Source organism: Pagrus pagrus (genome assembly GCF_965226575.1).
Source record: "Pagrus pagrus genome assembly, chromosome: 1".
In the NCBI taxonomy this organism is placed as follows: Eukaryota; Metazoa; Chordata; class Actinopteri; order Spariformes; family Sparidae; genus Pagrus; species Pagrus pagrus.
In genome coordinates this window covers 19,002,512-19,016,655 of record NC_140185.1, presented here as the reverse complement: position 1 = coordinate 19,016,655, position 14,144 = coordinate 19,002,512, and the positions used below count along the sequence as shown (strand labels likewise).

At 43.5% G+C, this 14,144-nt stretch overlaps 1 protein-coding gene across 1 annotated transcript in view; it reads left to right on the top strand.

The window, feature by feature from the left end:
* The window catches only part of rasa3 (RAS p21 protein activator 3), a 39,084-nt gene that overhangs the window by 4,779 nt on the left and 20,161 nt on the right, over window positions 1-14,144 (top strand). The window contains exons 2-4 of the mRNA XM_084363312.1: window positions 9,355-9,472; window positions 11,264-11,367; window positions 12,231-12,325. Of these exons, the coding sequence (XP_084219438.1) occupies window positions 9,355-9,472; window positions 11,264-11,367; window positions 12,231-12,325 (317 nt within the window). The remainder of the gene's footprint in view (window positions 1-9,354; window positions 9,473-11,263; window positions 11,368-12,230; window positions 12,326-14,144) is intronic.

Genomic DNA, 14,144 nt, shown 5'->3' with positions numbered 1-14,144 from the left:
CCCAAGCAGAAGAAAAATGCTCCATATGAACACCTCAGTCAGAATAAACAGGCCCAAGAGAGGGGCAGTTTTAACCTGTTCATAAACCAGTCAAAATAAAAAACGTCTCATGTAAACTAAATAACCTGATTGTTTTCCGGCTGCGTTCTGAGACGTAGACATGAATGCCGATAGATATTCACCTTCAGGACAGGGAGCTGATCGATCACTTCTGCGCATGTCGCACAGCTGTTCAAATTCAATTCTTTGCTGCATGTAAACAGTGTCAAGTCTTCAACTGGGAATGATTTTAATCAGAATGATGAAATGTCGTCTGTGTAGTTTTGGTGCATCTGCAAGCAGATTGTGCCAGATCGTAGTATTGTCTCTGTTTATTTACAATCTGCTGTTTATCCCCAAGTTAAAGGTTCAGATCCTTGAGGTTATTGTACTGGACTGAGAGTAGAGCTCGTCCTGCACTTCTGAGGCTTTGTGGCGTCGCTGCAGCAGCGTTTTGTTACTATTTAACAGCGTTATAACAACACAAGTGTTATTTTGAATGTAGCGAAACTAGAGCTTGACGCCGAGTGGAAAAAACACTAGATTACATATTGTGTTTGAGGTGGTAAAGGAAGCGTTGAAGCAGCTCGAGCTGGATGACTCGAGCTGGGCGAGCCAGGGAGTGAAAAGTTTGTAGCGATAGACCCTAACCCCCCCACCGCCTCCTTCCCTTGACAGCTGGCCAACAGAGGTTCCCAAACTTCCTCCTGCCCAGACTGAATAGGAGACATGGAGTGACGGGGAGAGGGAGGGGAGGTTTAAGAAAAATGCTGTGTGGAGGAGTCCCGCTCTTATTTAGGTGAAGGGTTCAAGTCCCATTCAGTCTGCTAAGCAAAATGTATGAGAAGGTTTCCATTTTGTCCTCGAAGGCCGGCTCTCTGGGAAGTAGTTTGCTGTAAACATGCTTGTTGACTGTTCAGACGCAGACTGTGTTTCGGTCCAGGCAGCTTCAGGCTGGTGGAATAATCCGGGCAGCGCTCAGTAACGTGCCCTCTGCGAACACAGTACTAGGAACAGTGAGGAAGTGTCACCGTAGGCCCAGCATGCGGGGTCAGCAGGGGTAAATAAAGGGCTCACCGTGAGTGCCACTCCTTCAGGATGTCCTTCAGGTGCCCCGTGGGAGAAGTCGACCTCTGCCTGCTGACAATGACATTAGCATGAAAACATTCAACAGTGACGAGACCAACTCGAGTCACCGTATTGTTTCCAATGCTGTGAAAAAGCCTCAAACGCGCTCGCAGGCTGAATGAATCAGGTTTTGCAACAGTGCGACTCCTTCTCTGGCAACACAAGCGAGCTTGCCACATACAACGACTAACACCCAACCAGCTCTGTTTCCTGTGCTTGCAAAAGATATCGTATCTTCTCACCATTGTGAATGCCAAGCCTGTTTGTGAGTGCGTGTCAGGGAGAGTTGTCCTCTTCTTACGTGTAATTCAAGAAGTGAAAAGACAAACTACTCTTAAGAAAATGGATGAGGAATCTGCGGGGAGTGTTGAGGTTAAACTGTGTCCTCCTCTTGCAACTCCACCGTGACACTCGCATCCTGAATGAACATACCAGGTTTCTGACTCTGGTTTCTAACATGTGAGCAGATCTTGAAGCCGATACTCCCGACACAGCCTCATGCCCTTTTGCATGCTTTTTTTTTTATGGTCGTGTATTTTTGTTTTAGTCAAGTTTTCCATTGAGAATAACAAATCTGTTTGAACATTAGCTCCAGATAGAGAGTCAGTTTGATCAGTAACCGAAGTCTGGTTTATCACACAGACTGCGGTGAGCAGCACGGCCAGACTCTGACTGTACACTCCCTGTTTTTTTTTCTACAAGCTGTTCCTCCCCATGCTGCCCAACCGCTGTGGTCGTGTGGAAACTTCAGCGGAGAACAGCTCAGCTGGCTTCAGTGTGGCTTTATTTGTCATGGCGGACAGTTTGTGACGAGCAGCATTGCATTTACAGGAAGATAACTGCTGCTGGGAACAGCCTACTGACTAAACCAGCTGTTGAATAAGAGATATCATAAGCAAGGATGTCGATTTTAAACAATTTGTTTCATTCATAGTCGGCTGCCTTAACAGTCGATTATTAATCATTAATAATATTTTGAATATGTTGACAAAGGAATCCGATAGTTTCAAGTAAAGTCAACTTTTAAGAATTAACAGCGCGGCCTCCATTCTGCTTTCTACCATGAGCGGTAGACGAGAGGTTTGGAGGTTGATCGGTGGTTTCGAGATGAGCGAGAGTTCAGCGTGGTGAATGTGGCTACCTGCTGGTGACGGTGTGTGAGTTCAGCCTCTTGACGACACCCTGATTTTGACTGGTGCACTTTAAAGGGACATTCCAACAATGTGTGCGGCTCTGGAATACCCCCCACTGTGTTGTCATTAACGGTGATCTGGGTTTGGTCTTGAAAATCTTAATGGAAAGTTGTGTTACAAACTGGGGCTGTGGAGCACTGAAATATTAAGAGTCCTGGATATAAGAGGGTGTTTCTAGGCATCAACAGTCCACGTATAGCATGCCACTGTGCAGCGATTTATAATGCTCACAGACAGAATTTTACCCGTCTGCAAACTCATAACGGCGGCAACAATTACACGTTTTGTCAAACAGCAGAATTGTGGTGTGCAAGTTACACAGTAGTCAACTACAACTGTGCATTTGTATGTGTCTGAATAGCCAACGCAGCGTCTTGCCAGATGACGTCACATTGCAGCAAAAGTTGAGCCTGGTCAGACTCATTTGCCTGAGACTTGTGTTGGCACCCTGCTGTGTTGACACACTGGCTCCATTCAAATGAATGAGAGGGCTGCTGGACCTCCTCACACATGAATGGCTTGAAAATAATGTACTTTTTTTGATTTACATGGCTTTTTGCAGATTCTCACTCTTTTATTGGAACTAGTAGCTCAGATTTGACAATGCAAAGAATCACGGTGAAGCGTTTTTTAAAATTTGTCTTTAAGAAAATGACTTTTTGGTGAACTGGGTGTCACATGACCTGCAATTCCATTCGCGGCCACTACTTCAAATTGCATCGGTCTTTGTTTTCCAGGAAGCAGAGGCCTGAGGGCTCTGACACACCAGTCGGTCAGCGTTTGTGGCCCCAGTTTTTGCAGTGTGTCCCGCACCATTGGGGCTTATCAGCCGGTCAGTCATGCAAGTAGAATCAGTGGCGGAGGAAGCCCGTGACAGAAATCACAATGATTGGCTGTTTAGTGAATTAGTGCACGAGGAGAGAAATGGGAAAAGAAAGGAGAAGCCCCTTGAGTCTGTCGCTGTAGTACCCACGATTTCACCCATCAGTGCGGTTTCTCCTTATTTTTTGCCTCCACCTCTTCACCAGTGCTATTTACAACTTTTTACAAAGTTTTTATTAGCGAGAGTGGTGTGAAAGACGCTGCCTCATCATAACAACGGTTTGCATATCCGCCATCTGGAGTCCCTTTTTGATTTTGCCGATTACGTACTGACGCCATCTCCGGGTATGGAGAGGTATTTTTCTCTTGTGAAGGTACCGAAGGGATGAGCTAGTTGATGGCTGTAAAAAGACGCAGTAGCAGTAGCCTTTCATCGCTGCTAGTTTTTGTCGGTTCTGTGTGTCTGGGCCCTAACGAAAGACACTGATGACTTGCATTCGGAGGAGTGTAGGACTCAGGGTTCGGGCCACAGCAAGGACAAAAAGTCAGGCTGTCCCGTCGTCGGGTGCATTGACTTTTTTTGTTCTTCTCTCAAAATCACAGGAGAAACCCTTTAAGACTTGGTGTGTGTGTGTGTGTGTGGGTGTGTGTGTGTGGGTGCAGTGTTTCTATGTTCTGTCATTTTCAGAAAGACACTAATGACTTACAGCCCTGTTCTCGGTTCTTGTTTTGATTCTTCTTAGCATCAAAGAACCTGAGTATTAACTGTGGGATAATAAATTGTGTCCTTACAAGTTTCAGTTCTTCTTTCCATTCTCACGGTGTGTCTTGCGCTGTCTAACACACTCACACTCACACACACGCACAGTCACACTCAGGGGTAACTGGGTTGTTCGCTGCTTTTTAAACTACATCTTGGATCCAGTTGAAATTCCTTTCTCCTCATCTCATTTCCTGTTGTAGCTTTCTCCAAAGCTAACCACTCTCGGGTTTTCTATCTGACTGACTTCTCTCTCTCTCTCTCTCTCTCTCTCTCTCCCTCTCTCTCACCCTTGATTGAATACACACTGCTTGTATTTTTCTCACTAAACACTCCCCCTCCTTCCTCTCCTTAAACCCTGCGTTTCCCAGGCCTGCCAGTCGAGCACGCAGCGGCTGAAAGCATTCACGCCTGTGTATCCTCGAATGTGTTCATGTCAGAGGAGATTAGAATAACGAGTGGAGCCTCTGTTACTGTACGCGCGAGTGTGGCCGGCTGAAGCGAGTCGACAGAGGAGGAAGAGGAACAAAGCGACACATTCACTGCATCCATTACACTGTGCTTCCTCATTTCTTCCGTCTTTTGCCTCCCTTTCTTTGCTCTCCGCTGCACGGATGAGGTGGGGAGTTGACCTTTTTTGATCAGCTCCCCGTTCGCTCTCCCGCCCTCTTTGGGGTGCCCCCGCCATCGTTATTTCTGTGCAGTTCTGCTCGACGCCCCCGTGTTTCGCGTGCACGCCACACAGCAGTCGCACGCGCGTGCCAAGAGCGCGTCTTTTTTTGCGCTGTGTGTTTTGCTCAGAGACTAGGGCGAGATATTCTCCACGGGCAGCTGCAGTGGTGCTTGATGAAAAGAGAAAGCTGTTGTTGTTTTTGTGTTTTTATGTTCTGCTCAATTTGAATGTTGAGGGTGCCTCTGGAGGAAGTAGAAGAGGGAGAGATGGAGCAAAAAAAGGGGAAGCGACCAGAAATAGAGGAAAGTGAAATTGGGTTAAAGCTAATTTTGAAGAAGAAAAACGAAAGCGAATATGCAAGACGACACCTACAAAAATGAAAAGCAAAAAAAAAACAAAGGGGGGAAAAGAGGAAACGGCAGCACATGGAGCAGAAGAAGAAAAGAAAGTAAAGGAGAATGAGAGACAGTCTGAAGCAGAGGATTACAGACTCTGCTGGTTTTGTAATAAAGTCTTTAATCTAACATGTTGAATGGCAGGTTGCTGGAGAGGCTTTTCCTTTCTCTTGTGACAAACTCACTCTGCATCGAACATAAACACGCAAAACTGAAACTTGTACACTCCGCCCTCAAAGTGCTGCTGATCGCCTCATCCAGAAAGACGACTGCCCAGCGCTTCCTTCTCCCCTTCACAGGAAGACGTCCCCTCGTATCTGTAACCGTGGTAACGACTGGGCTGATGGTGCTTTAGGGACACTACAGGTGGCTTTGCATCTCTTAGCCCCGTGACTACTGATTGCATATATTTTATTATCGGATGATCATTTTCTAAGCACCCTGGAGCATTTTAGACCGTCAGATGTGACTTGTTTGCCACCGTACAGGAAGTTTCTAGAGGGTTATTATCAGTTTATTCTCTCTGTATTCAGTGGACAGGCTGGTCGTATTTACTTGCTATGTACAGTAAGTTCATACTGTATTCTTACATTGCAGTTTCTTGTCACTTATCTGTCAATTTATCTAATCTGGCTTATAATATCAGCTCATCTGTGGTGTATATACTTTATATCTGGTCTGTAAGTCTCAGGTATTTGGCTTGACTCAGGTGTGACGTCTGCACTTGGATCCACCTACTTTTCACCCTCCCGACGACACGTTAAATAAAAAAAAACAAAGTGAATTTGAAGATGACTAGATGTTTTGATGGATCGGGTATCTCGAGCAAGTTTCAAGTCTCTGCAAGTTGACTTTCATGCCATATTGGCAAGAGTTGAAACCGCTGGCTGCTGGAAAAATGCAGTCATCAATCTAAGAGGGGTTGGAGAAAGGTCAGCAGTACGTGACGTACGTAGATGCCTTAAAATGTGAACATAAACATGGAATGAAGAGTTGGGTCACATCCTTATTTGTAAATGCTTTCTGTTCAGAGACAGTAGCTCTGCTTTGGGCTCAGAGATTTGTTTTTAACGTTGCAAGTTGAGTAATTAAACACACACACAGAGCTGGTGTTTTGGGTGCTTGGATGACCCGGATGGTGCAATCCCATCAGGGGACCTCGCAGGTCATGAATGAGGACGGAGGAAAGCTGAGATTGGAGGGAACTCCAGAGAGCAGAGTGACTTAGGAGGATTACGAGAGGGAGATAAAATAAATGGGGGAGAATAAACGAGAGAGGAGAGGAGACGGGAGGGAGATCTAATACCAGTGGGAAGTAAAGGGATAAAGACAGAGATAAGAGAGACTTACGTCATCGCTCTGCTCTCACACACAAACACACACAGAGTTCTGTATCAACAAATTGAAGCGCTGGAGTGTGTGTGGCGTTTCACAGCTCAGGTGTCTGTTTAACTTGTGAATGGATGTTGTTATTGTGAATTGTTGTGTAATGATCCACGCTCTGTGTGAATCAGCCTCCAGAGAAGCAGTCAGGAACCACTGTGTTGTATTACGAACCCCACAGAGGGCACTTAATCACCTCAGTTTGTCTCAGTGTGGGTTTATATTTATCCTCTGCGGTGAGTTATGGACCAAAGGAAGAGATGCGGGTTCTCCTTTATAACTGGCACTCCAGTTGCACTTTGATACTATGAAGACTTTCTAATAACGGTCGAACAGGGGAAAAAAAGTCCGACATCTTCAGTGCTTCCGTTTTGGAAACCTCCTCCATCCACACCCTCAACGGTGGCTTAGGGCGGGCTGTCTTCATCCATTTGTGTAACTTTGCAAAACTGACAATCTCGCTCTCGCTCCCTTTTTCCATCTACGCACAGCTATTCCTGTCACTTGTGTGAACAGCCCAGTGCAACGCTACAAATGCTTTCCAGGAGAGACCGTCTGAAAAACTGCCCAGTTACGTCCACGTCTCCAGTCTCTCTACTGCTGCCGGCTTTTCACTCAGTATCGGCACTCTGAACACCCTTTGATTGTGATCAGATAACTGACTGTGTGACTTTGTTGTGGCCAAACATAACGCAACACATCAGCTGACTTCAGCGGCAGTATCAACTCACTCCTGGCTTTGATTGTTTTATGGTGTTTGTTGACAGTAAGAAGACTACACAATATCCCCCACGTGTGCTCTTTAAATATTGACCATTCAGACTTTCGTGAATTGTTTGCACTCTGCAACTGCAGAACAGTCACACCAGTGTGTAAATACATCGCAGGTCTTATCCAAACAGTGTAATTGCATGTTAGTGAGCGCTTCATGAGTAACGTGATTACTCACCTTCTTCCAGTGAAGGCCACGGTACGATTCGTTGTTGCAACACCGACTTTTCCGTCTCAAGTAAAAACCTGTTTGTGTGATGAGATGCAGATCCTAAAGACAAATTGTAAAAGCTGGGCAGATGCAGTGTCGTGGGTTCATCTAACATGGATACTAAACCCAAACCCACCGGGAGCCGACGTGGGGTCGGGTTCAGTCAAGTCATTTGACATGGTGCTTTCAAGTTCTTTTAGTGGAAATATAGTGTAGAAATAAATAACTACAGTGTAGAAATAAATACATATAATGTAAAACAAAATAAATATACTGTAAAAATAAGTAGATATAGTGTAAAATAAAATAAACGTGTAAAATTTGTGCAAAAATAAATAAATATAATGTGGCTATATTTCCTGTTAAGTGCTCGGGTTTGTTATTTACTTGACGCTTTAAACGCAACCCAGAGGCTATTAGTTATATTCTTTATAGCACATGTCTGTAATCGGCGTAAACAGGCTGTGTGACAGGGCAACATGAGCTCACTGCCTCGGGCTTGAGTCAGGTTTGGCTTCTTCCGTCTCGGACTCAGTCGGGTCAGGACAGAAATACGCGACCAGAGATGAAATTATTGGAGCTGGTTGAAAAGTCTAAGTGGACTGCTGCATTCAGGTGCAGATGTATTATTAAAATGATATCTTTAATCTGAGGAAGCGATCTGTTTTGCGTGTTTTACAGTTGGCTATCGAGTGTCAAATGTCAGCCCTCTTCCCCTCCAGGGTTGAAACACTGCAGTCTCTATGATAGCTTTGTTTGCTCTGCCGTAAAGTGGCTCAAACATTTCCACTGCCGTGTATTTGAACTGTTTCATAGTGCAGCGACATAATGTTTTCTTTGAACGGACTGTAGACATAATAATCAGCTGTTTATGAAAGTTTGTTTTTTAAAAAGCAAAGCAAATACTGGACTTTTACTGACTTTCTTACAGTTTTTCTAGAGCAAGACAAACACAGGCGGGCACAAAATGATTTTAAAAAGGTTATATTGTTTCTGTTACGTTGTTATTTCCTAAATCGTATCTGATTTTTGCTCTTTGTCTTGTGAACTACAGGACACTTCCTCTAAAAAGCCTTCAAATTAAACAATAGCCAAAAATGTTGGGAAACAGCGTTGTAGAGGATCAGGCACGAGGCCACAGACTCATGCTGTCACGATGAAGAGGTCACACTTTTTAACACCAGAAATAACAGTGAGAGATTTGCTGCAGCTCAGCTTGTCGGCTGAACGGCGGCATCAGATTCCCGTGCAGATAACGAAGCGTTATTGGAGCAAACAATGACAGCGTTGGGCCAACACTCCTGTAACTATAGACCACAGACTCCTGTGGGTCCCCAGGGCGCGGAGAAACACAATGAGGAACAGAGCACCGACTAACATGGATCTGTGGCTTCATAAAGGAGATGTATTGCTCCTGAGGGACTCACATACACACACACACACACACACACACAAACCTGTGTGTTTTTATGTGTGTGTGTCTTGGTGGGTGGTTGGACCACATTCTTGTGAAAGGGAGTGCTATCTGTCACACATGGTTGATGAACAGATGAGCTTCAGCAGGATTCAGAAAATGTCCCACGCAGATTCTTTCATTCACAGATCTGACAACACACACACACACACACACACACACACACACACACACAGAGTTTTCACGTGGTATTTTGGTTGTTAAACTGCTTTTTATTTGTCTGTTTCTGAGAACATGGCTTAATATTTGTGCGTCCAGTGTGATGGTAGTCATCCAGCAGCGGAGCTAATCCCATTACAGTTAATGTGCTGTCAGATTATTCCAGGCTTACACAGGTGTGAACTTACATAATGCCGTTTCCTTTTAAACTTTGCGTGCTTCCAGCGCTCTTAAATAAGTAATCAGTAAAAGCAGTGTGCCTGAATAAACACGTCACTGCTATTGCTTACGACAGTGTTCCTAAATAATAACTGCTCTCTCTGTCTCCTTCCTTTTCTTTGTGCAGGAGAAGCAAAAAACATCCCTCCGTACCCGGGGCCGAACAGGATGAGGGACTGTTACTGCACCGTCAACCTGGACCAAGAGGAGGTGTTCAGGACCAAGATCATCGAGAAGTCGCTCTGGTATGCTGAAAGTCAAATGAGTCACTTTCTCTTTGGTTGAAACTCAGATCAGAGCTGGGTTTATACTTGAGACTCAAATAGTTATTCGGAGTGATGCACAATATATATCGAACCGCTGCTGAGAAATTTATGTTATCCGTTGTTTATCGGTATTGATGAAATCCTAGCTGATAAAAACAGCCAGTAATATGAAGACGAATGGCTTTCATTGACTAAACAAGCACAACATCCACAAACTCTGATATTGTAGGTGGCTGTTAGCGCTTTAAAAGTTGGTTTGCGATCTACCAGTGAAGACGAAGTAGAAGAAGAAGAAAACGGAACAATAAATCATCCATCTTTATCAGTTATCTGATCGTTAGCGACCATGAAAAACAGATAATCATTGCTTATCTGTATTTGCTGAGAAAATCCTGTATAATCTTTCTTTCTCCTTTTATTTCCTGCCAGGTCTTTACTGTTTGCTTAAATGTCCCCCACGATATAATGATACAAGGAATGTTAAAACCAAAACATCTTTACGAGTATCCTGATATGAATTTGAATGATATCACTGAGCTGAACACCACATACTGATTTACCTAAAGCAGGGTTTGGATATCTGACCAACTCACATCTATTTAATTACATTCGTGATCTAAATTACAGTCTGTTTGCTGAATTTTGAAATGCCCCATAGACGATAGCCAGACTTGAAATAACCAGGGAAAATCTACATTTGGGTCACAAACAGACAAAAGACAAACTTGTTTATTTCACCTCAGAGCCACGTGTAGAAATTTGCAGCTCAACCGCGAACCTCTCTCGGCGATGCCTCATTTACTCTCTCTTATCTGCTCTTTCCCCTGAAAACATTTTGTTTATAAGTCAGTCAGTCCTGTCCATCCCTCCCTCATTCTGTCTTCATGTCTACTGACTAACAGAGGAAATGAGTAATTGTAAGCGGCGGTCCTGAGGGCGCAGCTCACGAGATTCTCATTGCTGTGATTTCTATGGTCATTATTTAGGTAAAGGCAGCCTGTGTGCAGTTGATGTATCTTCCAGCCAGTTGTCACAAACAGGCCGATTGTTGTCGGCAAACGAGCTGCAGACTCCTCGTGATTCATGGCGAGGTGTAAATACATGAAGTCTTTATTTAGGATCTGTCCAAATCAATCACTTTTAAACAAGGATGATGAAAGAGTTTCGCCTCTATCGTTAACGAGAACAGATCATACTGTACAAAACAAAATTTGGGATTTTGTGCAAAAAGTCATTAAAAGATGGCACAAAGAAGCAGAGGGTCTAATTTTCTTTTTTTCATGATCTCACAATTGTACAGAATTATTTCAGCTCTTGTCACATTCAATTACCTGATATTTGGATGAATTATTAAGGAATCTAGAAGAGCGACTTCATCGCCATTTGGTTCCATTACTGTCTTTTTGTAAATGCAACGAGGCTCAGTGCTCATCAATGATTTAAATTCAACCTCGATCTATAACAGCGTGTTTCATAAAAGACTGTAAAGCCCTCCTAACTTGTAAGGAAGAAAAAAGTCTGTATCTGATAATGATGGCTTATTGTTTTAAAATCATGAGATAATTCGATCCAGATCTCATTATTACAAGAAAACAATCTTGAGAGACAGTTTTGTAATTATGATACAAAGGATTAGGAATCTGTATACGATTATGTTTTCTTCACATTTTCTCTCACATAATCAAGCTGTGTTTTCATGGTCAAACGTGCTCTATCACACGAGAAGAGTCCCTAATGTCGGTTTTCCTCTGCGTCTCCTCTCACCTCCAGTCCGTTCTACGGGGAGGACTTCTACTGTGAGATCCCACGTAGCTTCAGACACCTCTCCTTCTACATCTTCGACAGGGACGTCTTCAGGAGGGACTCCAGTATCGGTGAGTTAACAGCATTGAATGTGTTTAGGAACTCCTGTCGTCTTTTCACTTCAATCTGTCGCTTGAAAAAAACAGCAGTTTAATTCAGATTAGTTCAGGTTGATTAACAAATGTTGGTGGCAGCTCTAAAATCATTCAAATGAACTGAGCAGCGTGTGTGCCATGAAACAACACTGTTAAATATTAAACCAATTCCACATCTGTGTCTAATGTTCTGTATGTTTAGATGATTTTTATATCATACACTGTATTTAAACATTTATATCTAACATTTTAAAACAGTATAAATACTTTATATTTTAAAATATTTAAATAATCTAAATATTTCAATGAGCTGTAGGCAAAAGTTTGCATGATTCTAGCCTTAAAGTGGCACATTTTTCAATGGAGTCTGGTACATCTGATGTTACAGTAGCTACAGTTTTCGCATCACAAAGGTGTGTCTGTTTGTGTGGGCGGATGTTTTTATGAGTGTTATTGGGTGTGTCTGTGTGTATTGGTTGGTTTGTATTTGTGTGTGTGTGTGACCACCAACCACAAACTGAAAAACCTCTGTCAGGGTATGATTTATCTTCAGCACGATCACTGCTCTTGGTTATGTGTGTGTGTGTGTGTGTGTGTGTGTTGGTGTGTCTGTGGGTGTTGTAAACAGAAAGTTAACTGTTACTCTCAGTGCAGAGATGACGGGGTCATTTCCGGGCCACTTGCGTTGTACTTTGCGAGCATTTCTGCACCGGCTGCGTACGTGAATTAAAAGGCGGACGGGCGTGTGGACTGACGGTATCTGAGTGGGCGTGAGTGGGTGTTGACAGTTGATGTTGTGTTTTGAGCTCATTTGCCTTTGTGTGTTGATGTGTGCGCAGGCAAGGTTGCGGTGAAGAAAGAGGACCTGCAGAAATACCACGGCAAAGACACCTGGTTTCAGCTACAACCTGTCAGCGCTGACTCAGAGGTGCAGGTCAGTACAGAGAGAAAACACACACACAATCACACATTTTCACAAAAATTACAAAACACTCTCTCTTGATCTTCCTCTTTACTCAGCACTTCCACAGAAACCACATGGCACCTATAAACTGGATGCTTTTTGGGTATCAACCAAATGACGTCTGAATGATACGAGAGCGAGAATCGATACATTTTCAAGCAAAGATGTCAAACATTAGCTGCTTCCACCTTGATGCGTGTACGGATTTGCAGCTTTTCTTTGACAGTAAGACTTCACCTTGGGCCTCGGGAAATTGGGACGAGCAATTTTTAGACTGGACTTCGAGAATAAACGATGAATTGATCATGAAAATCATCAGCAGATTACTCAACATAGAAAACAATCATAGTTGCAGTCCTCGTTGATAGGAAAAGCTGCGTACAGCTCCATACAGCTGCTTGTGTTTAAAGCGAGGCTGCTGTGAAATCTAAATAGGTCTCAGTGGAGAAGTGGCAGAGAGCGCCAGGACAGGCTATGTTTAGAGACTGGACTTTTTATCTAAATAATGCAAAATAAAAACTTCAGTACAACTGATGTTAAACGCCACATTTCTTCCAGAATATTTACATTAAAAGTCTCGCAGCCTTCCATTCATACGTAGGCTTTAAATGTGAAAAACAAGCAGGAGAGAAGCAGCTCTCTTTGGCGGTCGATTGTTCCTGGTTTCCCAACCCGTCTGCCACTCAAACAGATATTTAGCACTGCTAGATATCCAGCGGCTGTCAGCAACACGTCGGCGAGCTGTCCCCGAGCTCCTGGATCGCATCTTTGAACAGTTCACACATACGGATCGTCGGTCACGGGAGTCGATCTGTCTCTGATGTGGAGCTTTTTGTCGGCAGATCGGGGCTAATATCTTGTCGTTTGAACTCTGTGAGCTTTAGTTTACAGTTAAACCACATTTCAGTATTAATATATTTACCTTTATCTTGTAATTGTCACTTGCGACCACAAGAGATGCTGTTACCGAAGAGCAAAAGTTACATAAAGTCGCTTTCGCAAGAGAAGTTTGGTGTCTTCTGTTAAAAGTATGTTTTTTTTCTAGAAAAACGTGTTTGTATTCCGTATCAAACGTATCAAAAAAGTATTGTTCTGGTATCTGAATTCATGTATTGTAAACTGACTCATCTCAAAACTTCTCAAACAAGGCCCAGCCCTGAGACAGATAGCCTGCATACAGTATGAGCGATAGTGTGTCTGCATGTTAACGTTTGAAGCAGGGCAGAACCCAAACAAACACAGCGTGTGTGCACCTGAAACATCCGTGTTCCTGCAGGGTCAAACTCACCTGGCGTTCAGTGGTTCACCTGATTCACCTCCATAAGAGCTGTGAACACAGCTTCTATCAACATTTTCCACAGGACACCACTGAATGTTACAGAAATAACCTTCTTGAAGGTAAAAGCACGTCATTCACAGTTGTTTTTGGGGAACATTCAGAGACAGTTGTTCACTTTCAATCTCCATGTTCGCACTTGATCGACTTTTCTTGTCAGTAAAGATAACATCGTTGTCTGAGTTTTTCTAAATGGTGTGACTGTTTTCATTGGCTGCACACACCTGTCACCACTTCTTGGTAAGCTTGAGGTCAAAGGTTCACAGTTTTTTCACATTGCTCATGTACTTAAAACACGGCGAAACAAACAAGATGGCACCAGACTTAAGTCCAAACACAAGAATCATTTAAAAGCGGCATTTACTAGCAGTTTCTGAATGGCACGTTTTATCGGCCACGCAGTATGCAGTTATAAACAAGCTGAAAAGTGTTATTGTGCTCACAGATACAACT